Source organism: Seriola aureovittata, chromosome 19 (genome assembly GCF_021018895.1).
Source record: "Seriola aureovittata isolate HTS-2021-v1 ecotype China chromosome 19, ASM2101889v1, whole genome shotgun sequence".
In the NCBI taxonomy this organism is placed as follows: Eukaryota; Metazoa; Chordata; class Actinopteri; order Carangiformes; family Carangidae; genus Seriola; species Seriola aureovittata.
In genome coordinates this window covers 21,409,765-21,433,766 of record NC_079382.1, presented here as the reverse complement: position 1 = coordinate 21,433,766, position 24,002 = coordinate 21,409,765, and the positions used below count along the sequence as shown (strand labels likewise).

The window sequence follows — 24,002 nt, the reverse complement described above, 5'->3', positions numbered from 1 at the left end:
TCATGGAGATTAGAGATGCTCTAATGCCTGAACTCTGCGTTCAGATTGAACAAGTACACGAATGCAAAAGATATTATTATTATCTTCTTCTCCACTCTGTAACAGCAGAGTGGACAACTCAACTTCCTGTGCAGGCCACGACTTCACAGCCACGAAGAAGAATCGATTTATCATCCAATGTTTGTCTAAAACTGGTATCAGTTTCAGAACAACTGTCCAAGACTTCCTGTTTGGGTAAAGTGTGTGATTTTGCAGTAACAAAGATTAGAGGTTACATAACGCCGCCGACTGATGATGTCTGGAGCTTCACCGTGGCTGATATCCGCGCTGTGCAGCCACATCTGTTCAAAATGGCACCAGCCACGGAGCGTACGGAGCCCGGAGTGACATTAGGAGTGATGTAACCAGCGTAAGTACACTTCACACCTGCGCGTCCCGGTAAGTTGTATTCCCCCTCTCTGAGCCGGGGGCCCGCTGAGGACAGCTAACATCACAACACAGCGAGACACAACCTCACCAGCAGGAATCAAAGCTACACAAGGCAAGTTTAAAAATAAAAAGCACTCAAGAGTAAATACCTGGACCACAATCTTCCAAATCTGTGATCACAGAGAACATCAGAAAATGTCAACATCTCTTAATGTGCAAAGCGAAACTTGTGACAGGATTGTTTTCATTCCACCGCAGTGAGAAAAGTGCAGCAGCAAAAAGTTCTACCTATTATGCAACGTACCTATCCTGTTACATCAGTGGTTCCCGGCCAAGAGGTCTGAACCCACAAGGGGTCACGACCAAATCTGAGGGGGTCAAACCATGAGAGAAAAAGATGCTTGTTTATTATTTTCTCAGTTCTTTCTTCAGTACTTTATTTTTAATTATTCAAGCCTCTAAAACTGCTTTAAAACCAATCGAACACACCGCGGCCATCACCTGGGAAGAGAGGTCACGAGCGAACACCGCTCAGCGTTCAGGCTCCACGACCCAAACACATCGGGAGCCACAAAAGAAAAAGCAGAAACCACTAAAAACTATAACCATAACAGATTGAACCAGTCGACAGTAAAGTACACAACGTGTTCAACACGTTAAACAACTCAGACGGACCTCTTCAACATCCAACCAAAGCTGTGTTTAGACTCATCCAAACAGACAAAGGTGGAACAGGCGGAGGAAACAGGAGGATGTGTGAAAACTGTGGGACAGTTTGGAAATAATCTAATTTCATTTAGGAACTACGATTTTTGGATTCCAACGATCATGAAAACAAGATAATCGAGATAAAACTTTATATAATTGTGCCGCATTCTGTTTCAAACAACAAATTTCACACAAACAACAAACATCCATGAAATCTAAAAAAAACAAACTGTGGATTAAAGTTTATTATTTGTACTCTTCAAATTAGAAGAGCAACTCATCAGCAGACACCGCACGCACACAACAGCACCGCGTTCAGATTTCCTGTTCCACAGTCCGAACCCTCTCACCTCTGTGTGACAACCTGCCTGATCAGGTCTCTCCTGCCGGCTCTTAGTCTCCCTCCGTCAGTCAGTGGCGGGGTGAAGTGTGATTAGGAACAGAGCTCTTTGGCAGCGTCTCACCACAGAGCAAAAAAAAAAAAAAAAGAAAAAGAAAGGATGAGAAGCCGTTTGAAACTGTCTGTCTGAACGGGCCAACGAGCTTAACACCAACAGATACCGTGCACGCCTCTTCCTATTGTATAGCACCAGCAGAGAGAATACAGAGGAGTGGCTCTTGACTCATAACTCAACCTGACTACAGCAGGTTTTTTATTTCTGCAAAAAAGCCGACGAGTCAGACGGGGACATCTGCAGTACACAACTCCACTGCAAAAAAAAAAAAAACAAAAACGCCAGATTTAAGACAAACATGGAGGCAAGGATTTATCTCCTATCTCTAATTTTCAAATCTGGCAGGATTAATGCCAAATGCACAACAGATGTCAAATGATTAGGATTTGTAAAACATGATCTGCACCTTATTTTGTGTATGTAAAGCTTGTATTTCCTAAAGCACACTGGTTCCTGAGTTTAGTTTCCAAAAAACTACAACTACATCTGATCAGAGATCATCCCGGCGGCCTGTGGACACGCATCCGCTCACGGTTTATTGTGCTTTCGTTCACTGCACCTGCAAGCCGGCCGTCACATCATATGGTGGTAAAACAAGCAGCTTTGTCTTCTTGGTGCAAAAGTCTTAAACTCGGGGGAGTCAGCGAGCTGTAGACCGGCTGCTGGCAGCGTTCAAAAACCCAAAGGAAGCCGAGATTCTGAAAATAGGGATAATAGTACTTCTCCAGACTCGACATCAGACTGTAGTTCCTGCAGTTTTTCCCTTGAGTAGCGCCTTAAATAACTTCACCAGCGACCAACAATATAATCAATTACGGTAATTTAACACAAATAAATGTGCAGAACAAATGGCTGCGGTTCAGACTTGACCAGGTTTTTATTGGCTGAAGAAATGGATGAAGAGATGCCCATCAATAATTCAAAAAAGGAGACAGAGGTGACAAGAGCGTTTAACCCCAATTCACAAAAGGAAAGGGTGGAGAAACTTCCCTTCGGTGATTAGGAAGAACAAGAGGAAGAGCAGCACAGTGCTGTATGAGCCGGATTACAATGCAGGATTGATATGTGAAACTTGCAAACACACAGCAGGGGTGCAAGAGTCAAAACACCACGTTATCCTCCAGCAGTCAGAATCAGAAGCGATGCCTGTGCACTTCAACCTGCACAACAACACCGTGTATGTGGAGGAATGCAACCTGGTCCTCAAAGTTAACTGCGTGCATGCACAAGCCTCAAAAAATAGAAAAGCCTCCTAGATAAGACAGCCACTGTGAATCATGTGAGGTTGTGTCCTTGATCTGACTCCTCCGAGCATCAGTAGGAGATGCTGCTGATGCTGCTGCTGCTGCTGCTGCTGATGATGATGATGATGATGATGATGATGATGGGAGCGAGGGAGAGTGGAAAAGGGGGGAGAGTATGGTAAACAACCGAGCAGAGAGGATCAAAAAACCAATGCGTCAGGACGATTTGAAGGCTAAACGCCTCCTGTGTGAACATAAACAACGTAATAGCAATGACCGTGGATAACCTACTTGTCTAATTTGCTTCGGGTTTCAGTCAGACTAGATGTACGCGTCTGTGTTTATATATATATATATATTTATTTATTTATATATAAATATATCTCACTGAACACACACAGAGGGGATCGCATTTAAAACAGCCGACGCCTCACCTACACTAGCCTTTCCATTCAGAGGAGGCAGACAGGGATGTAGCTAGCTAACAGGCTGAGCACGTTTACGTTCAACAGACGTCAATAACAATAATACCTGGGAGAAAGAAAAAAAAAAAATCAAAGTAATTCATTCCGCTTCAGGGATAGAAGCGAGGTGAATGATGAGTAAAAAGAAATGTCAAAGTGTTTCTTACCAGTTCAAAACGCGTCTAATAATCCGCTGCTCTATATTCCATTGCCGTTATAATGACATAAAATTGGCAGTGATGAGGACTGCGCTGCTGTGGTGGCCCTGATGTCACCGTGCTGCTCGTCGTAGCCGCTGCGTGTGATGGCGTTAGCTCTGCAGGGCCACAATGAAACTGCTGCTGCCTTCACTTGCTGTAGGAAACTTCAAAGTTACATAGGCGTAAGCGAACGTCACAAAAACAGCAAAGGAGGGGGTAGGATACGTCGAAGAATTAAAAAAAGGGAATAGTACCGGGGAAGGTTGTAGGTTTTTTTTGTAGTGGCCGGCGTGTCGAGACGCGGTTAGGAGGCAAAAGTCGTGGTAGTTATTTATCGTAATTACTCGGTGATTTTGATTAAGTTGCAGTACATTGTTTATCTAGAAGTAGCGTTGTTATATCGCAATTTTTTGGTGTTTGTTTTCAAAAAATGAAACACATGCCGCCATTAATAACTGACAGTTATTTCAATTATTATTTTTGTTGCCTGTATTTTCAATAAGAAAAAAAACAAACAAAAAAAACACATGTACCGAGAGTTTCGATTCCATAGCTTTTGGAGCAAGTGAAGTGAGCACGACTGACTTGGTCCGTTGACTGACAGGACTCCCGTCCAATCAGAAATCAGACAGCGAAAAGGGGGAGGAGGGGCGTGGTAGTTGTAACAGATTTCTTCGATTAAGATGTCTAATAAAACTATGACAAAACTCAAAAGAATTTTATGCAGGTATCACAGCAGAACTAAAATGTTCCGGATTTTTTTTTTTATTAGCCTTTAAAGAAGATAAAAGATAAAGATAGAAGTAGACTGAAGTAGAAGATAAAAGTATTTAAGGTCTCCATAAAAGTATAGTTCCACTGAAGCTACCGAGAAATTCAGTTTTATTGCGCTATTTTAAATTTCTGAAAGGTCGAAATGTAGTTTTTGAGCTTTGTGCTAAGTGACGTGATGTCTATTAACTGACTTCTGATTAACCGCTGTAACTGCAGTGAGTGTTCGGGTTTTTTAACGTGACGTTGGGCCGCCATCTTGTGTCTCCACGACGAACAGCACCTTAACGTCTCCTAATGAAATATCTCAACATTTACAGAGAAGACACAGCTGAAAAGTAATGTTATAACGGGTCAGGGCACTAAAGTAAACGTAAGTATCGGTCTGAGTATTAATTAGTGTAGAATCCGTATTTCATTTCAAATTCAAAAACGAAAAAAACCGTTAAACTGTTATTTGCTTGAAAAAGAAAACACAGCATACAGCAAATGTACTATATATATATATTATGATTTCTATTGATAACGACAGCGTTACAGTGTGTGTTTATGTGCTGCAGAGTCACAATTCGTTGTTCAATGCTTTTTTTTTTTTTTTTTAATCATTAAAAAATGTATTTAAATATACACGGACAAACAGTATTATTATTATCATCTTTGGTTTTTAGATATTCAAAAGGTCAATGGTAAACATTCATATTTAAAACAACCAAAATAAACATTTAGCAATTAAAGTAGCATAGGTTGAGGTTGTGGCTGGGAGGGCCTCACACCTGGTCCCTGAACTTGGCTTTGGTTCCCATCCTCTGTCTGGAGACCAATGGACGCCACCCTGAGACCAGTGCTTTTATAACCTGATGGAAGAACTTAAAACACACAAAAAAAATTTCTAGCAAACCTTTATTGTACAAATAACATCAGGTGTATCAACAACTTTGATCACCAGACATTGGTTCTACAAAATCTCTGCATATAAAACTAAACTACAGGTCAAAAGTTTTACAATGGCTCCGTTTTTTACAGTTTTATTGACATTTAAGTTGCTTCATTTCAGAGACATTAAAGGATGGAACAATTGAACTAGGGATTTAAAAACAAAACTATTACTTGATCATTGAAAATTGTATATTTCTGCAATTTACATTATTTTTCAGTTGTTGTTTATTGTCAGTCATTTCAATTGAATAAAAATAAAAGACATACAGTACATTTCACCTTTCACCACACCTCCCACCCAGAGCTTCACTTCCCTTCATCCTTGTCTGACTTTCAGATTTGTTTATAATCTGGACTTTGTGCCAGTGAGTTTCTATTCCAACTCATAGGGAAAACACAAAGTAAAAGGTTGGCATGGCTGGTGCAGATAACACTGGTAATCAATCAGTTTTCCCTGGCTGCACTGAGCTGACAGGAGACACCTTACAGCGCCGTGGATTCAAAACTAGGAAGGAAGGATTCATGTTTATAAATTTGTGGTCCCAAGATGACGAGATAATTATCCGGTTATCTTGACATAACCGGATAATTTTCTCCCTTTCTCAGCTTTTTCGCCTCTTTTAGCTTATTGTTTTATCTTTTTGCCGTCAGGCAGCTGCTTTCAGCAAAAAAGCTGCGATACACATAATGTCCACGACGCGTTCAGCACAAAACCACAGACAGACAAAGTTAGTATTTAGCTAGTGAGGACAGTGGAGCATTTAGCAGCTGAAGAGAAGATTTCTTTTCCAGACCAGGGCTGAACACTGGACTCACATTCATGAGGTAGCATGACTCTGTTCACTGGATGCGTAAACAGGGGATTGTTTGCTGAAACAGCTTTACATTGTGATGTCAGTGTTGCGTTTACAGTTTGTTCTGCTGCCACCGAGTGCTCAAAAATAATTACTGCAGTTTTAATGCCTGAAGCGCTGTGATTTCTGTAAATTGAGGCAGTTTGAAAAGACACACTTGTGTCTTTTCAATGAAATCACCTAAAAAATAATAAATCTGCGTTACCTGAAATTCAAAATACAGATGCTATGGCAGCTTAAAGACTGAATCCTCAGCTCCTAGCGACTCCTTACATATGGAGTAAGTTTCTTTCTTAACATTACACAACAATCAAAGTGAGTAATTTCATTCAGCTATCAAAAAAGACAAAGAGTCAGCTGATGATATCTAACACACTGGAAGACAATGTATAAAAACAAACTTGAACAAAAGTAAAAAGTGAAAAAGAGTAAAAATACTTGAGCACAAACTTTGGGCGTCTTGCAAAGACCCACAAACAAAACAAAACAAAGACTGATCCTGACTTCCACTGGAAGCATAGACTTGTGTCTTTGGTATAGTCCTGAAAAACACTGGCTGCGGTGCCGCTGGCGTTTGTCAGTCCATCCTGCTGCTGCCTGCGTTCGTGTTCCTCAGAGACGCGTCGAAGATGACGAGCTTCACGCCGCCATCTTCCTCGCTGCCAAACAAAGTGAAGAGAACATTTAACTCAAAGGCAGCTCCGTGCCTCGCTACAGCTGCGTGCACGACTGCAGTCTGCTGTTAGATCTTCAAATCCTAATCTTTTAGAAGAGGGAAATATAATCTGCCCGATTCAATGACCAACAAAACTGTTTATGTCTAAATAGTTAATATTCCCGATTTTAATTAAGTCTCAAAGTAGAAGTCCACAGGGTTCTAGTCAAAGTCAAGTGTTTTTGATTTTGTTAAGTTAAATCTGAAGTAATGAAAAAATACATGCAGCATTTGCTACCAGGCTGCAAGGAAACACCATGATTCAGACAGAAAAATACTAAACAGAATGATATTTTAACATTATTTATATTACTTATCAACAATTATCTTATACTCTGTCATCTCCCACTAAGTTATATCTGAATGCGCTGTGCTGCTTTTACTGCTACAACCAGCTGTGTAATATAAAAACAGTTTCTTCAGAGAAAACGGCAGAAAAAAGCAAAATGTCTGTTATGATATCCAAATGTTTAACCCTTCTATTACTGATCGTTGCTATTCTTGTTATTTAGGTTGTGATTTACTTCCTGCAGTAAAAAGTATCTGCTGTTTGTAATTTGGGTGAAGTGACCCTTTACAATCAGTGGTATAACAGTGGTGGTGTCAGACCTGAGGCTGGTTCCCTCGATGTCTTCGATGGTGTCAGGCAGCGGCTTATTGGCCGTCTCGGGCAGCAGCAGGGTGAGGGCCGAGCCCAGCAGGGGGCAGAGACCGCACAGCACCATGGGAGCTTGAGGACTGATGCTCCTCAGCAGGTACATCATGGGAGCCAGGACGCCTCCAGTCCGAGCACACATGGAGCCGATGCCGATCCCATTTTGTCTGTGAATCAGAGAGTGAAGGGGAAGAGAGGAGAGGAGCCGCTGTAACTGTGGTGTAATTATACAGCCTATAGGAAACCATTGATCTGTATTGATCTTCATCAGCAACAAGGAGAAAGTGCAACAACATCAGTAGGACATGTATCCTGCGTGTGTGAGATGGTGACCCGTAACTAGTGTAGAATTTACACTATATATACATCAAACTGCACATTCAACTTCTACTTTAAAGTCAGATTTTCCAGCATCTGGTTTCTATCTATCGCCCAGGAAAGTAACATCTGTAAAGAATCAGTCAAACGGACGCGCTCCAAAATACTTTTCTCCACTTATAGTTTCCACTGACTCAAACTGCAGCTGTTTACAATAAGAGATATTCAAACATATTTAAATTATATGACCACTTGCATTTTTATGTCTCATTCTCCGTGCAGGACTGGGAGACAGTGTTTCACTTGTGTTTTCTCTGTCACTGTTAATAAATATCACTAATTATACACTATGTTTGTTGTTTTTTATATAATCTGTAGCTGAAAATGTCTAAAAACAACTAAACCTGTGTTTTACATGTTGTTGAGTTGTGTTTTCACATTATCCCCAGATGTTTCCATCAATTCTCAAACCAGAGAAATCTGTGATTTTAATCATGGCAGCGTCTCATTGGTCGCCTGTCAGTGACATCATATCCTCTACGATCATGTGTCAGTGTGTTTTGTCTGACAGAAGCTCAACATCAACTTTTATCTACTTTTTAAAGTCACATACACTGTTTACACCTTGGTGGCTTTCAGCTCTGTATTGGAACCAGGACGTCTACACCTGAAGTTACCAGGGAAACAAGCAGCTCCCAGCTGCTGGAGACGTCCTGTCCTGTGTCACTGAAGAGCGTCCGTCAATCTCAGATGTTTTTTAATGTTATTTTTGGGGCATTTTTTCCTTTATATTCAGATCGCTACAGGGAGAGAGAGACGGGGGAGTCAGGGAGAGAGAGAGGAACTGAACGTGGAGGCCTACTCACCTGATGACAGTGGGGAACACTTCAGCCGAGTAGACATAAATAATGGACAGAGAAGCTGTGATTCCAAACTTCCCGATCATGGCCAGGACTGTTTTGATGATAGACAGATCTAGAGGAACGAGGGAAAAGGAAGCGGCGGGAAAAGCTTAAAGTAAACATGAAAAACACGGATAGATAAGAGCTGAAAAATGTAGCTGATAGAACGAGAACAGTCCGTGTGTCCGTACCACTGGGGATGAAGATGGTCAGCAGGCAGGCGGTGCCGCCCACCGCCAGGAAAGCCAGCTGGGAGATTTTGCGGGAGCGGTTGAGGGTGAACAGGGTGATGGTGCGTGCAGGCATCTCCACCAGGCCGAAGATCAACTGGGTCAGGTAGATGTTCATCCCGAAGTCGGAGATGTTGAGGGAGAGGCCGTAGTACACGAGCACGTTCACAAACCTGACACAGTCGAGGAAGAGAATAAGAAAAAAACATCATTTAGGAGACAGCTGTGTGACCTCTGACCTTCATCATATTATCAACACTCTGTGACTGTGTTCAGCAGACACATGAGACACGGTGACACAGTTAGTGAGTTAGAAATCTTCAAATCATTATGATTAAATACACGTTTGTTTGCAGGTAAAATGAAACAATCTCAGGAACTGAATTTCACAGAAAGAAGAAACCCAACGGCTGTTTGCCGCCGTCGTTCTTCGCACCGCCACCTGATGGTGCCAAAGTAAAGAATCCTAAACAGGGTGACTTTAATAAACCCTCCTCCTCTGATACAAGAACAGTTTAAATCACTCGGCTGGTTTTTATCCGTGAACAAAAAAAAACAACAAAAAAAAATCAAATTTGAAGAAGTTCCTTCGAGGCTTAAAGAGATATTGCGTCACAAGGCCACAACCATGTTTTGAGAGGTCACCATGACCTTGACCTTTGACCTTTGACCACCAAAATCTAATCGGTTCCTCCTTGAGTCCCAGTGAAGGTGATACCGGGATATCGTGAGGGAATATCAACATATTGACGTCGTATTGAAAGTGATGTGAAGACAAAAAGCTTCTGCTCGTACTCACCAGAGATAAAAAACAATCAGAGACTGCTTCCTCATTTTCGGGGTCCGAACCAGGTCTATGAACGAGTGTTTTTTCCTCAGCTCTGTTTTGTCTTCAACTTTATACATCTGGTGAAACAGTTGAGTGAGAGACAGGCTTATACAGTCAATGAAACACGGAGCTGTTTAAGGAGTTTGCATGTTTAAATGATAGTCGCCAGTCCTGAAAACATTTATGCAAAGTGCGGACAGTTCGGACTTAGACAGAGCCGTCCGCTTAACCTGTGTCACACAGGTACTACACTCTCACTGCTGCCAGAGCGAGAGCATGACGTCGCAGACATGCAAACTGGCGTGTGACTTCATCTGGCGACGTTAGCGACGGACCGGAGGAGCCGGGGATTGAACCACCGTCGTCCTAAAAGCCTTTTCTCTTGTGGAGTTAAAAGTTAAAAGATACTGTTTGAAAATATTAACAAGTATGTGTGAGCAGTAAAAACATGAAAGAAACATGTTCAACCAACTCATGGAGCTAACTTCAGGCTAATTAGTTAGCCATAGTTTTTAATATCTGGTAAAATCACAGGCCAAAATCACAGGTTCATCTCTGTATGAAGTAAATGACCCACTGTTTCAAAAATGACAAATTTTCTGTAGTTATCACTGTAAACTTTCACATGAGCTGTGTGAGAATGAAAAGCTCCACAGGTGAAGCAACAAGGTGCGCAGGGCGTATTTTGTAAAGATTAAATAAATGAAAAATATCTATAGACTTGTTGCAGCTGTACCTCAGACATCTCCAGATCTTTGGTGAGGGGCTTCCCGTTCATCTGCGCCGCTTTCCGGATCAGCTCCCACGCCTCCTCCTTCCTGTCGTTGGCCATTAACCAGCGAGCCGACTTTGGCAGCACCCTGAAATTGTAAAGACAAATTGCTCAGATGACCTACTTACAGTCACCTGCACCTGACCCGCCGCGCTGCGGGGGGAACGCTTCCACACACATCTCACACTGTCGACAAACTTGACTTGCCATGGAGAGAAAAAAGGGCTGGTGTGACTGAAAACATTTGCTCAAACAGCGAAATGGAACGCAGCCGCTCATTCATTTTCTGTCTGACAATTAAAAATGAGCATCACATGTAAGATCTACGGCGAGAGACGAAGAGAGAGATTCGATCAGTTCATTTTTCCTGACTGTTACTCCAGAAGTGTGAGAGGAATGTGGTGCCGAACACGCATGACAATCAGTATTAGCTACGCCTTTTGCTTTCAATCACAGGGGATGAAGTGGGATTTCCTACATCACAGACCTTTTTTTTTTTTTTTTTTTTTAACAGATGCTGTTAAAGTCCTTTTTTGTTAACTATGGAAACATACCATAGACATTGCACCAAATCTGGGTCACACCGCTGCCCACTCACCAGATGTAGAAGATGAAGAGGAAGCCAGGTGCTGAAATAGCCAGCTGCAGTTTACGCCAGTCTCTGATGAGGTACGCCACTCCAGCCAGCAAAATGTAGCCGAAACCGAAGAAGTAGTCCGTGATTATACCGGCCAGCATCCGCTGCTTGGCCCCCGTCCACTCTGTGCCTGTGTGGGACAGAGACCAGAGGTCACACGGCGTACTGACTCTACACACACTAACAGAATAAATCAACATCTAATACGCTATTTCTGTTCACATTTTATAGTTTATAGTTTATAGTAAAGTTACACAATCAGTATTAAAGGGATAGTCTAGAGATTTAAAGGTGCATATTAATTAAATACCCTCAACTGTTGCCCCTCCCTTCAGAAACCAGGTAAATGCCCTCGTCTTTTGGACTCCACACCAACACGTGAGCTTTCGTTCAAAATTTGCAGTTTCCAACCTCAAGTGAGGTTTTAGTATTCCTCCTGGTGGTGTCGCCTGATTATTCATCCACATTTAGGTACAAAACTCTGTTGTTGCAGGAGACTGCCTCTATTTTCTCAATAAATAACAAACAGATCACCCATAAAAAACCCTGCTCAGGGTCGTCCGATGGCTTGGTGGTTTTCAGGCTGAGGGACCTTTGTTGATTGTCCTCTCTCTCTCTCTCTCTCTCTTCCCTTGTTTCATGCCAAACATTTTGAGATCTCCACAACCTGTTAGTCAGTAACCTGGGAGCTGGTAAATAGCTTCCATTAGCTAAACAGTTTCCTTTGAACGCTGTTAGCAGTGAGCACCTGCAACATTATTTCTGGAAAGACATAAATGAGACCAATCTGTCTGACTATTTGCTTTAAATTAAGTGAACATCTCCTTTAAATCAAAATAAACAAATGAAAATGAAGCAGAAAAAGCTTAAAGTTTCTCCAGCACACTGACCTAGAACGAACGCATTCATTATGACACCGGAGATGGACGTGCCGACCATAAAGCGAAGGGCAGCGTAGACGTAAAAATTGGGGGCGAAAGCGGCACCGACCCCAAACACAGCCTGGATGGCCAGGTTGACGAGGATGACGATCCTGCGACCGTACCTGCAACGAGACGAAACATTTTCCAACTTTTTCGTGCTGATGCAAAATTCCACAAAACAAAAAAGGAGTTAGAAGGTACGTCGAGTATTCAACGGTGAACTTTAGATAAATGACATCTCTTACTTATCGGCTAAGCTCCCGAACACCACGGCTCCAACAAGGAGGCCAAACATGTAGATGGAGGAGCCCACGTTGTTCAGGCTGGCACTGTCACAAACCAGGTCCCACTGCAGGGAACAAGCACAATAACATTAGGTGAAGTCATGAATTCTGGCGTGTACGTTCATGCTCCCCAGAGGATAGTGACTAACACTTTTCCTTTGGTGCCAGTTTATGTCCACAGCTCCGCTGGACAAACACTTTGGCATAGGTTTCTCAATAAGTACTGGATGCTGGATCTCCATGTTATCAGCAGTGAGCGTTCATGGTTCCCACAGGATGAATCCTAATGATGTTGGTGCTGTATCCGCACTTTTAGTAGTTAGTTCCACTTATATATGACAAGTATCCCAAACAGGCAGATTCCTGAGCACACGCATGCTCCAGAGGGGATGAAGCTGTTTGATTTTGATGACCTCGTGGCCTTTCCTTTAAGCCACGGCACTAAGAAACAAGAAATCGCCCGTTTGTTTGGTCCAACACTTTTGTTTTGTGCCGTGGAAGTTACACTGCTCTAGTCTTGTTTTAATAAAAGGCACAAGTCATTTAGACTTTCATTGTCCTTGAGGTCGGACATAAGCAGACTGCTCTGTTTAGAGCCAGTTAATGCATATACCACTAACGTCCTCCATATTGTCCACAGCTGGAACCCCGCAAAGCCCTGGGCATCTTCCCATCAGGGTCCACAGTAGTGGACTGGCAGGCTTCCAGTCTTCTAAATCAACTGCAGATCTCCCCCCAGAGAACCTGTTATGTAGCTCCATGTGACATTGCTTTGTCCAATCACATCATTTCGGTCATGTAACCGCTGCTGCCCACCCCTCAGGTTCATGTGTTACAAAAGCTGGCAGGAAGGCAGGGTGTGTGGAGAGACCCGGAGGATGCCTGCGCTGCGGGAGTCCATGTCTCGACCCTCACCCTGTTCAACCCTGTCTCAGATATCAGCACAGCTCACTGTAATAAAGCTGCTAAGCCCCTCCACATTCCTGAACTTCATGGAGTCCTCATGTTAAAAACATCAGGTGAAAATGTCGATATTCAGGAAATTCAACACCCAACCCCCCCCACCCCCCCGAGTTGAGTAACTCACCTCAGTGACAATGGTGCTTTGGAAGGTCTGGGTGCTGTACTCCCAGCCCCCCTGGCAGCTCCCAGCAGGGTGTCCATCCCCGAGACTGACAGCGCCGCTGTGGTTCAAGGGGACCGAGCAGGACAGGTCAGGCCGGCCATCCGGGGTGGTCAGAGAGCTGAAGTTCACAGAGGCCGGAGCACCCGCTGAGGGCCACGTGGAGCGGCATAAATGAGGAGGAACAGCTGAAGTGAAGACAGAAACCAGCATGTGGAACGCAAGAAAGATCTGAGGTAGACAGATCCATATATACAAGGTCTTCTGGAACTTCCCAAAGCCTCCGATAAGACGGAGAATTTCATCAAAATTCATTTCTCTGGCACTTGGTGGATGCACAATTCAAATGTGCCGCTCTGTCACAGATCAGGTCTGATTCTCCAGAAGATGCACAAGCAGGTAAAAGGCAGAGAGCCAGGCGCCAGCCAAACGTCAGAGATGAAAGACCAAAATGAATGTGTGAGCCAGGCTGATGATTAACAGGTAGAGAGAATGTCCTCACTCTGATGCAGTCACACCTGTGCTGTTGCTCCGCTCTGAGAGCAGCCTGTGGTTATCTGTGGTGAACTGTGCAGCTCTCCGAGGGTGACTTAACCTCCGTGTGATGGGAGTGAACAAAAGCGGGAGGGAGGTGATTGCCCTCTGTGGGAGGAGCTGCAGAGTGATGATGGCTGAGCTGCCTCCACCCCTCCCACCCCGCCTTCTCTCACTCAAAAACTTTCATAAGATTTATCTCAGGAAACACATTTTGACGTCGCACTGAGAGTTTGATCTCTCGGCCGAGGCAACACACGTCTCAGTCGGTGCAGTTTTAAAAGTTGAAGTGAAAAACACCTTCACAGTCACATGAACATCTTGTTTACATTGCATAGGTGTCATATGGCCTTTGTTTCAGCTGTCAAACGTGTTCAATTATAATACTGGCTAAAAGACACTCACATTCCAGCTGGTATTCAGTGATTCATCTATAATGGGATGCAATGTGGGGGGAGTGAGCGTCTTAAGCTGGTGACACAAAAGAAGCAGATAAATACAGCAGGGAGGGATTAAGTGAGGCTCCGACTTCTCCGTACTACTCTTCCATCACGACTGGCTCCCACTTCTCCAACCTTATCGGGTCATCTCCCGGCCCGAGCTGCGGTCTCAACTTCTTTCTCCGGGTGAACCTCGCACTGCTGCGTTTTCTCAGAGCGGACGTCACTATCAAAACCATTCACAAAACTGGAACAGAGCTCCCGGGAGTGGGGGGTGGGGGGGGTGGGGTAACTGGAGAGGGCTGACGTTTGGCATTCTCTGATGAGGTGTGTGTGTGTGTGTGTGTGTGTGTGTGGGGGGGGCTCATACTGTGAAGGGTCAACATATGAACTCCTTTTCAAGGAGTTTATATTCCGAGTCAGACGCGCAGCAGGAAAAGAGCAGGAGTTAAAGAGTCATTTCATAAATACACTCAAACTGTGTTACATGGTGAAAACAAGACCGCCCATTCAGTGCAGAGCAGAAACAAATGCAGTAAAGAGTGAGCGCTGCGTGTTGCGTGTTGCATGTTGCAAAACAGATGCCCCCCCCCCTCCCAGGAAATAGAATACGTTACATCATAGGCCTCGATTGAAACGCATTCAAATTCTCTGGTGCCACAATTTAAGGATTGTCTATCAGCGGTCTGTATTTCTCTTGTTGCTCGAGGGAGGGGGGCGGCGCACCGACGTATTCTTCTCACAGACAATCAAACAAAGCCTCCTACAGGATAAACGTATCATTCGGTAACCAGGCCATCGTTTGTGTCACCTGTGTCGTTACCACACCGTCCTGTGGTCACGTCAAAATAAATCAAACCATCGAAAAGAACGAAAAATAAATCAAATCCAGATGTAATTTTGTATAAAAGGTCTGAAGGATCAAAAGTTAAACGAGCCCAGCTCTTCATTCAGTCCATGTGGTGGTACGGTTTGATCTGTACGTCCAACATGCTTCATGTTTCAAAAGCAAACAGATCCAGATTGTCGCCTCTCTCACGACAGTTCACTCTCTCAATGTCTTGAGAGTCGTCTAGACTTCCCAGATAATGTTTCCCTGCAGGGGGACGTTAGGTCCTGTCTCCTAACAGCGCTGCTGTCCGGGACGTTTATTTATAATCTTTAACTTGCACCATTTTGTCTTTGAGGTCGTCCTCAGTGGAACGTGGAAATTAACAGACATTTAAAGAAAAATAATACAAAGCAATCGACATAATAACATACAGAATGTATCAGTAACAGACCTAAATATCTGATCTTGCAGTATAACCTCCAACTGTAGTGATGTGGTTTAACACGGGAAACATTCACAGTGACTAATTAATCCCCTGGTATTCCCACCATCCGCCTCCATCTTCTACTGGTGAACCTGATGCCTGCTCTGCTCTGCAGCTGTGAGACCTTTTATAGACAGGTGTGAGCCTTTCCACATCACGTCCAATCAGCCGACTTTACCATGTATGAGAATTTTATCACAATAAAAATCAATGGAGGATGATATAGACTATTGGAAAGAGTTGATATATTATTATTACTTTAACAGACGTCCTGTCAGAGTGAAGGGCTCACACTCAGGCAGCTGGAATGTCAGACTAACACACCTTGCAGGACGCAGGGCGTAAGATCAAATGAGGAGAACAATTATGGTCATTAAAGATGAGATAAGAGAGAGGACCTGCATTCAACTCAAAGAAACTGATCACAAAGGCCGACAACAAACGGCAGATGTGCATTAGCATCGTTAGGACACACCGCAGGACATTCTTCAAATTCCCAGAGGGAAGTCATGCTGCTTGTTTCCTGGCGTTGCGTCTGGGGAGGGGGTTCGGCCATCTGAAAGTCTACAGCACCAGGTTTTCCAAGGATGAGGAATTACTTCCTCATACCAATAAAAACCTTGTGTAATGGGGCTGTTTTCTACAGTGTGGCCTCAGTCCAGACCACACTGCACTTCTGACTTGCACAGTCAACATTTTCATTTATTTGCATCCGACAGTTCAGGGAAACCAGATCGTGTAAGTGTTATCATGTGTGGATTTAATAGAGAACATGCAGAATCAGCTGTGATGAAAACAACGTTATCTTCAAACACTAACTTCCTCTTGTTGCCCCCGGGCCGGATCCCAAATACTATGAATACTATTGATTCTCTCATCATTTTTTTTTACTTATTCATCCTTAACTTGATTTCACCACTGTCAGTCAACAAGCCAGAAAGAGAGAAAAACAAAGATGATTATATCTGGAGACTCTGTCTTTACAATATGTGGCACAATATTAAGGGAATATAGAATTACCGCCTCGTGGTTGTCTGTTTCCTCCACTCTTTATCCAGAATCTTATCAAATATGAACCATTTTTTCATAATTGCTGCGTGAAGTCTTGAGTAATGGATAAAAAGTGTTTCCTTCAGTCCAGGTGAAAGTTTTTACCAAAAATTTGAAGAAAGCTCCTCAAGGCGTTACAGAGCTATTTCATTTACGAGGCGAAAACCGCATTTTCTCAGGTCACCACGCCCTTGACCTTTGACCCTCAAAATCTAAACAGTTCATCCTCGAGTCTTAGTGAATGTTTGTGCCAAATTTGAAGAAGTTCCGTCGAGGAGATAAGTGAAGGTGTTTTTCTTTCCCTCGACAAAAAGTGAGGCCAGCATTTGCACAACGCTGCGCTCCTGTCTGTGTGTGTGTGTGTGTGTGTGTGTGTGTGTGTGTGTGTGTCTGTGTGTTTGTTGTCAGTCTGAATATAAATCCTCTCCGTTTACAACCTTTACACTTGACTTCTTATCTTGGACTCTGACTCCTCTGCAATTTGATTATCTTTGTGAAGAAGAAAAAAAACGAGAAATGGAGACGGAACGAGCTTCATCTACAGAACATCAATGCAAACACACACCATTCGTAATTGTGCTTTGTTGACTTTTCTAAAAAAAATAAATAAATTGCTTCTATGTTAGAATAATTATATAGAAACCCCTCAATCATTGCTTCTCCATTCACTTAAATATCCAAGTTAAAATCCCCTTTCTGGAGTGAATCATATTTCTGCAGCGGGTTCTGTCATGAGGGAAGGGGATTTGAGAAATTCAATTTCTTCAGCTGAAAATTTCTCCCGGACAATAAAACAGTTTCTCGGCCAAGTGTCTTCAGGTTTTATGGCGGCTTTGGCAAGACAAAGGTTTTCAGAAAGGGAAAGTAAATCCGACAGCAGAGAGCCACGAAAGGTAAGATCACACATAGACACACTCTCATATTTAAAATAATCACATCCACAGTCGGAGTAAAAACTAAAGCATGAGTTACAAAGTATTCTGGGTCAATTATTTGTCGAATTCAGACATGTTTGTTTTCCCAACAAACCTGTCCTCTAACCGAGAAACCAACCAACAAACAAACAAACAAACGAAGCAGGAAGCAGCTCAATGTATAAATACTACAGTCAGAATAAATAAGCAATACTTCCAAAATAAAGTCGGGGTAGGAAAGAATGTGCTGCATGTATATACAGCTCTACAGTAACCAGTGGTACAGTGCTGGTAACTTTAGTTCTCTGAGTAACTGCTCTGAGTCGACACTTAGTCAGTCAGTATACTTCATCAGGAAGACGGTCTCCTCTGTGCCTTTTACATCAGAAGGGGTGTCCTCATCACCACCAGCGTCTCTTAAACCCATTGACCGCTTCGATGGTGATCCACTTCCTGCCGGTGTCCGAGCACCAAAGTCTTTTCCTTCTGTTCACAGTAAATTTCGTTTAACTGACACTTCTCATTCTCTCTTGTTGCTCTCATCAGTCTCTCCCGAGTGAAATACTCGATGGACGATTGAACCGTTTTGGAAAGAGATCGAGGATAAATCAGCTGATATACGCCGAGTCAGGCGGCGAATCTTTAAATCGAGATACACGGTTTTAAAGTGTCTGCAGTGATCAGGTGGTTAGCACTACTGGTAGTACAGTAGTATCAGTAACAGGAGCATTACAGCACAAATAAGCAGTTTTTGTTTTGGTCTTTCCACCTGATCTCAAAGGGGCGTCGGCCTCACATGAATGTAGGGGGAGGGGCTGCCTCTGAGAGGGCCCTCTCTACTCAGTGTAAATAATAGTGGAATGTGAACTCAAACACATCAGTCCACATTAAGTGGGCACGTACAGCTTCTGCACCACATTAAACAAACAACATAACGAGACTGCAGTTACTGACCAGGATCCCGCTCCTCATGAAAGTCAGCTTTTGTCCGGTAGAGGATGAACTGGACGGTACTTCTTGAAATGTGCTTTAGTGAGTGTTACGCAGCACAGACCTGCCGTCACACAGTTTACAGATCTGACTGCTGGTGTCACCCAGATAAATGTGAGCAGAGTCTGCAGACTAAGAATAAACAAGTGGGCAGGACTTGAAGGCCGCGGAGCGACCCGGCAGTTATGAAGACAAATATTTCCCCTCTGGATCAGTAAGGCGGGGGAAAGGTGTGTTTGGAGAGGAGACAGAGGGGCGCTTTGTCCCGTTCTCTGACAGGTCAGTTCTCCCAATCCCCCCCCCACCCAACCACCCAACCACCCATTCCTCTCTCCCTTCCCCTCGATCCCACCTTCCTGCTCCCTCGCTCCCCTGCTCTCTCCTGGAGCTCACACAGACCCTCTCACTTGAAAGATGCTATCGCTTCTCTGCCGTTCCCTCCTGCTCATCCTTGCTCAACAGGTAAGAAGACTATTATTTCTTTCTGCTCTGACGCCGCTGGGCTTTCTCATAGGACATAACACTTGGTGGCACTCTCCACCTGCCATACACGGTGTAACAGGAAGATCTTCAGCAGCAGAGAACCAGCTATTTAAAATGTAAAAATAATTAGCTATTAACAAACTCTCAGACCTGGTGGAATGTTTTTTAAGTGCACACTGAGCAGGTTTTAATGGTGCTTTTATTATTTTTACTGCTGGCAAAAGAGGAGCAGAGTGTGAGGTCATTATATCTAAAGCTCCAGCGGAGCCAGTTTCACACCATGAAATGAGCTTATTCAGTAAACCTGGCAGACAGGCTTCAGATTTTTGGCATAACCCTCAGTGACCCTTGGAAGCGCTCGGCAACCGGGAGACCCGGAGCACAAGAGGACGGCATCTCAGGAAAAACAGCAGCCAAAGCAAAACCAGAAGTATCAGAGACACTGAACACTGGAAGATCCACGAGCTGTTGATGTGGATGTGGACGCCGCCACTCGGGCAGTTTTCACCTCATGGGAAAATAAAGATGTAGATTTACGCATCACACACGGGACGATGACGTTACACTGGAGCTGGTTTCTTATACACCTGAAGCAGCGCAGTAATAAGTAGTGTATACGTGTGTAGAGGCTGACCACTGCCACACTTTTATTTTGGGAGAATTTCTGGAACCTTAACACAGGAAATTCTGCAGCAAATTGACGTGTATATTTACTTTATTCGAGCGACCTGCCGGAGGAAATGACAAAAACCTTTTGAAAATATTCACAGCAGCAGCAGCAACAAAAAAAAAAAGAGCAATTACTAGTACGTGGTTACAGGCCGATCCACATACAGTGGACTAGAAATGATGAAAGAGATTCATGAGATTTTGCTGTTCTTACTGTTCTCTTGAGAAAAAAGCCCAAATTACACCAAATTTAGTAATAAGCAGGTAAATGTTGCGTCTCCTCTGCAGACAGGTCGGAGCCTCCGTGTGAGAGGCTTCGGTAAATGTGTGTTTTAAAACTAATTTCGGGGAGCGCAGCCCTGAGTCCAGCATGCAGGGCGGCTAGCAGCTAGTTAGCATGGCTAGCATCGTACACAGACTGTATGTAAATAAGGTGTAGCCGTTGAGTTTCTGGTTTAAAAGCACCCGTATGCTGTTGTTGCTTGATCTGATCAGGATCTCCTATAACGTCAGTAATCATCCTCATTGTCAACTTTTCTGAAAAGAGTGCGCAGACCTGCAACCTGCTCACTGACTCCATTGTATTAACAGTAACCGTGATATTTAAAAAATGAAAAATGTATTTTGTGTTAATAATACGCATCTTTTTACCTTTTTACTATTTAAATGTATTTGTTCTTTCTGGCTTTTGTACACGTGTGTTATAAAGCCGTTTCTGACCATGAACATTTTATGGCAACGGAGTGAAACATCTTTTTCTGGACCAAAGTGTTGAACAGACAGACTGATGGACTGATGAATGCCACGGCCGTCCAGATGCAAAGAAAGATGTATTACAGATGTAGACGAATGTGTCACTACAGTCTCTAATCTCTACAAGTCTACATACATTCAAAATCTTTCACAACAAGCTGCACAAAAGAATATTGATATTTTTGCTGTATGGGAAAGTGTTCAGAAGTCAGAGCAGTTCCAACAGTAACTGTGTAGAAATCTTGAAATCCTGCACATTTCCACATCAATGACACATTCAAAATGTCGCTCTTAGCTTGTTCGACAGCTCGCCAAAGTTATCAAACATTGAAAACAGCGCTTTATCTGAAAAATTCTGCAAATATGATCTTCTGATTTCAATCCAGTGGTCAGCAAAAAGCAACCCGACTGTTTGTCCCTCTGCTCACCCAGTGCTTCAGCAGGGCTCCGAACAATGGGCAGCTGCAGGCCACTCGAGGCGGACAGTCTGCGGCTGAGAGGCGGCAGTTCTGCCAGTGGCCCTGCAAGTGTCGGGAGAGAGCTCACTGCGCCCCAGGGGTGAGCGCCGTCCTGGACGGGTGCGGCTGCTGCAAGAGCTGCGCCAGGCAGATCGGAGAAGCGTGCAACGAGAGGGACGTCTGCGACCCGCACAAGGGCATGTACTGCGACTTCTCAGCAGACCAGCCCAGATACGAGGTCGGAGTGTGCGCATGTGAGTGACGCTCATCTTTTCTTTTGGTTTGGTCAGCAGGTACGTTTACATTTCTCCACACACGACATGACTCCGCACAGCTGTCCTGACTGAATGCATGAGTGCATGTAAACACCAGGATACTTTCAATCACTTCCCATGTAAACAGATGACCTGAAATCTTCCAAATGGAATAAATTCAGTCAGGATCAATAAACATTTGCATGTTAACTGCAGCTGTGAGCGAGACATTAGAATAAGCCCAGCGGTTCCCAACCTTTTCTGACTCATGGCGCACTTGCAAATCTCAAAAATGTGAGACACCGGATCCCGTAACAATGGAAGTATACGACATCGTCACATCATTGGCTTATCACAGTGATAAGTCTAGGAGAGTATGTGCCAATAATTAAATCACATTCACGGAGCCAAAAGGAAGTCACGTGGTTAAACTGACAAAACTCTGCAAAAATGCAGAAGTGTGAGGGAGCCTGTAGAAGCTCAGCGTCTGTCTGTCAGGAATGAATAAAGCAGCGTCTTTGAACGCAGCATCCATTTCTGCTTATTGCATCCATGGTCTACGCTCGCTGTTTTCTTTTGACCATTTGACATTCATCGTAAGATTCGCCGTCACATCACCAGGGAGGAGCGCCGCCAGCAGCAGTGAGCACAAGATCCCTGAGATGTCTCCCCCTTCTTCTTCTTTCAGACATGATGGCGGTGGGCTGCGATCTGAATGGGGCCCACTATGAGAACGGAGAGGCTTTCCAGCCCAGCCCCCTCTATAAGTGCACATGTATTGCTGGAGCCATTGGCTGCACCCCTGCTTTCATCCAGAAGCCTGCGGGTCTCTTAGGCACCGCCCCGCTGATGGGCAACTTGCCAGCCGGCCTCCGCAGTGGTCAGAGCCCGAAGAAGCACCAGCAGGACACTACCTACATGTCAGGTGTGTGTTTATACAGTAAACCTGTGGAGGAGGCTGGATGGGAGGGGGAGGGCTTATCTCATTCCTCTGGCAGTGCGAGGAGAGAGGGAGGAGGGAGGTGTGACTGGCTGTGGTTAGACTGCTTCACAGGAAGCTTGGTTCCTGTTATAAACTCGCATCTTATTAAAAGGTTGGGTTTTGCTTTGCTTTGCATGAAACTCTGATCTTTGGAAACTTAATGTGTCACTGTAGAAAAACAAAGCTCATGTTTTGATTTAAATCCAACAGCTGACGTTAGAACAAAGTAGATGAAACCTTTTTTTCTTTGGATGTTTAAAAGAGCATTTCTTTCTAATTGCAGTAAGTTAACAATGATCTGGGTGCTGCAGTGAATGTTGTCACTGGAAACATTTAGAAGTTTACCAGCTTATATTCACCAGTAGCGGGAGATTAATTCCCTTGTGGTGGATCATTTGGTTTTAGGTTACTTGGCACTTCGGTGGCAGAACAGGTTTGTTTCTTTGTGTGGGGTGTTGTTGACACAATGCCCTTTAACTGTAATAATGAAAGCTTACAGGGATCCTCCTTTAGCCTGGAAGAAGAACTGTCTGATCCAGACCACGCCCTGGAGTCCCTGCTCAAAGACCTGCGGCCTGGGAATCTCCGTGCGCGTCAACAACGACAACGGCAAATGTGAGATGAGGAAGGACCGCCGCCTGTGCCTGCTGCGACCATGTGACAAGACTGTGCTTCGGAGCATTAAGGTGACTAAGTTAAAGTCAAATTCAGGTATTCTTTTATATAAAATTCAAAAAGGTGCTCATCACTGTTTTCACCTCTAGATGGCAAAGGGAAAGACGTGCCGGCCGAAGTTCCAGGCAAAGAAAGCAGAGAAGCTGACGCTGTCCGGCTGCACCAGCACCAAGAAGTTCAAGCCCACGTACTGCGGCGTCTGCACAGACAAGCGCTGCTGCGTCCCCAACAAGTCCCGCATGATCAAGGTCAGCTTCACTTGCAAAGAAGGCTCCAACACACAGTGGAAGATGCAGTGGATAACGTCCTGCGTGTGCCAGAGGAAGTGCAACAACCCGGGTGACATGTTCTCCGACCTGCGGCTACTTTAACGGCGCCGCCATGAGACGCCCAGAGACACAGACACAGGGTGTGATCCTGCTGTGGTTATTAAGTTCTCCTCAGCTGTGGTGATGTGCCTCAAGGAAGCTGAAGACAAAACCCCTGAACTGAAACTACAAAACCTCATTTCATAAGAATGGCGGGGAACATTAACGAAGAAAAAACGCTCTTAGCTCTGATGAAACCTTTTTATGAACCCTGTCTTCAGGACACGTATGTGCAATAACAACATGGACTGTGGCCAGTGTAGTAGCTGTAACATGAAGCAGATTTGACTCATTAAGAGTACCTCATAATATTATGGTCAGGGAGCCGAAAATGGCAAAAGAGATCGAGTCCGACTCTTTCTTTCAACAGGTTGTTGCTGTTTACTTTTTCAGACAGACGATGTTTTAATCAGGTTTACAACAATATAAATATATACAAAAGATTTGGTTGTGTGAAGTTGTTTTTGGCTAGTTATGGCTAAAAAGTGTTTTGTGAGGTCACACTGACCTTGACCTTTGACCTCCAAAATGTAATCAGCTCATCCTCGGGTCCAGTGGACGTTTGTGCCAAATGTGAAGGGATTCCCTCGAAGAGTTCTCGAGATATTGTGTTCACAAGGCCAAAAAAAAAAAAAAAGTTTTCTGGGGTCACCATGACCTCGACCTT

The 24,002-nt window shown here is 44.0% G+C and overlaps 3 protein-coding genes across 9 annotated transcripts in view; 1 reads left to right on the top strand and 2 right to left on the bottom strand.

Moving 5' to 3' along the window:
* Positions 1 to 3,646, bottom strand: part of fynb (FYN proto-oncogene, Src family tyrosine kinase b) — a 58,241-nt gene extending 54,595 nt beyond the window's left edge. For 3 of the 5 annotated variants that reach the window (XM_056363387.1, XM_056363392.1, XM_056363390.1), the window contains exon 1: positions 3,468 to 3,644. The gene's annotated coding sequence lies outside the window, so the exon portion shown is untranslated. Of the gene's footprint in view, positions 1 to 1,487; positions 1,685 to 3,467 lie in introns of those variants that run through there. The other 2 variants (XM_056363391.1, XM_056363388.1) reach the window with 2 other exon arrangements.
* A 1,634-nt stretch (positions 3,647 to 5,280) lies between these two features.
* Positions 5,281 to 24,001, bottom strand: si:dkey-119m7.4 (uncharacterized protein LOC560629 homolog). 3 transcript variants are annotated; one of them, XM_056363385.1, is made up of 10 exons: positions 13,414 to 14,537; positions 12,288 to 12,391; positions 12,010 to 12,164; positions 11,081 to 11,249; positions 10,447 to 10,570; positions 9,681 to 9,787; positions 8,843 to 9,054; positions 8,616 to 8,724; positions 7,386 to 7,598; positions 5,281 to 6,720 (listed from the first exon to the last, which is right to left on the bottom strand). In XM_056363385.1, exons 1-10 carry the CDS (start codon positions 13,762 to 13,764, stop codon positions 6,639 to 6,641), a joined length of 1,626 nt encoding a protein of 541 aa, XP_056219360.1. In that variant the 5' UTR covers positions 13,765 to 14,537; the 3' UTR covers positions 5,281 to 6,638. The 3 variants fall into 3 exon arrangements, with proteins under 3 accessions (XP_056219360.1, XP_056219359.1, XP_056219361.1); XM_056363384.1 differs by lacking the exon at positions 5,281 to 6,720 and having other exon boundaries at positions 6,747 to 7,598; XM_056363386.1 differs by lacking the exons at positions 5,281 to 6,720; positions 13,414 to 14,537 and adding an exon at positions 23,844 to 24,001 and having other exon boundaries at positions 6,795 to 7,598.
* ccn6 (cellular communication network factor 6) lies at positions 19,080 to 23,845 on the top strand. The gene is made up of 5 exons (XM_056363394.1): positions 19,080 to 19,155; positions 21,031 to 21,310; positions 21,999 to 22,235; positions 22,785 to 22,978; positions 23,057 to 23,845. The coding sequence occupies exons 1-5, from the start codon at positions 19,108 to 19,110 to the stop codon at positions 23,336 to 23,338; spliced, it is 1,041 nt and encodes a 346-aa protein (XP_056219369.1). The 5' UTR covers positions 19,080 to 19,107; the 3' UTR covers positions 23,339 to 23,845.
* Position 24,002: the final 1 nt, after the last annotated feature.

Bases quoted from the DNA above. Each gene is read 5' to 3' on its own strand.
- si:dkey-119m7.4 (XM_056363384.1), bottom strand. From the start codon at position 13,764: ATGAATTTTGATGAAATTCTCCGTCTTATCGGAGGCTTTGGGAAGTTC. The intron at 9,055-9,680 runs GTGAGTACGAGC...CGACTGTGTCAG, and splicing joins CTGATTGTTTTTTATCTCTG to GTTTGTGAACGTGCTCGTGT. The intron at 8,725-8,842 runs GTACGGACACAC...TCGTTCCTCTAG, and splicing joins GACCATCTTCATCCCCAGTG to ATCTGTCTATCATCAAAACA.
- ccn6 (XM_056363394.1), top strand. From the start codon at position 19,108: ATGCTATCGCTTCTCTGCCGTTCCCTCCTGCTCATCCTTGCTCAACAG. The intron at 19,156-21,030 runs GTAAGAAGACTA...CTGCTCACCCAG, and splicing joins TGCTCATCCTTGCTCAACAG to TGCTTCAGCAGGGCTCCGAA. The intron at 21,311-21,998 runs GTGAGTGACGCT...TTCTTCTTTCAG, and splicing joins CGAGGTCGGAGTGTGCGCAT to ACATGATGGCGGTGGGCTGC.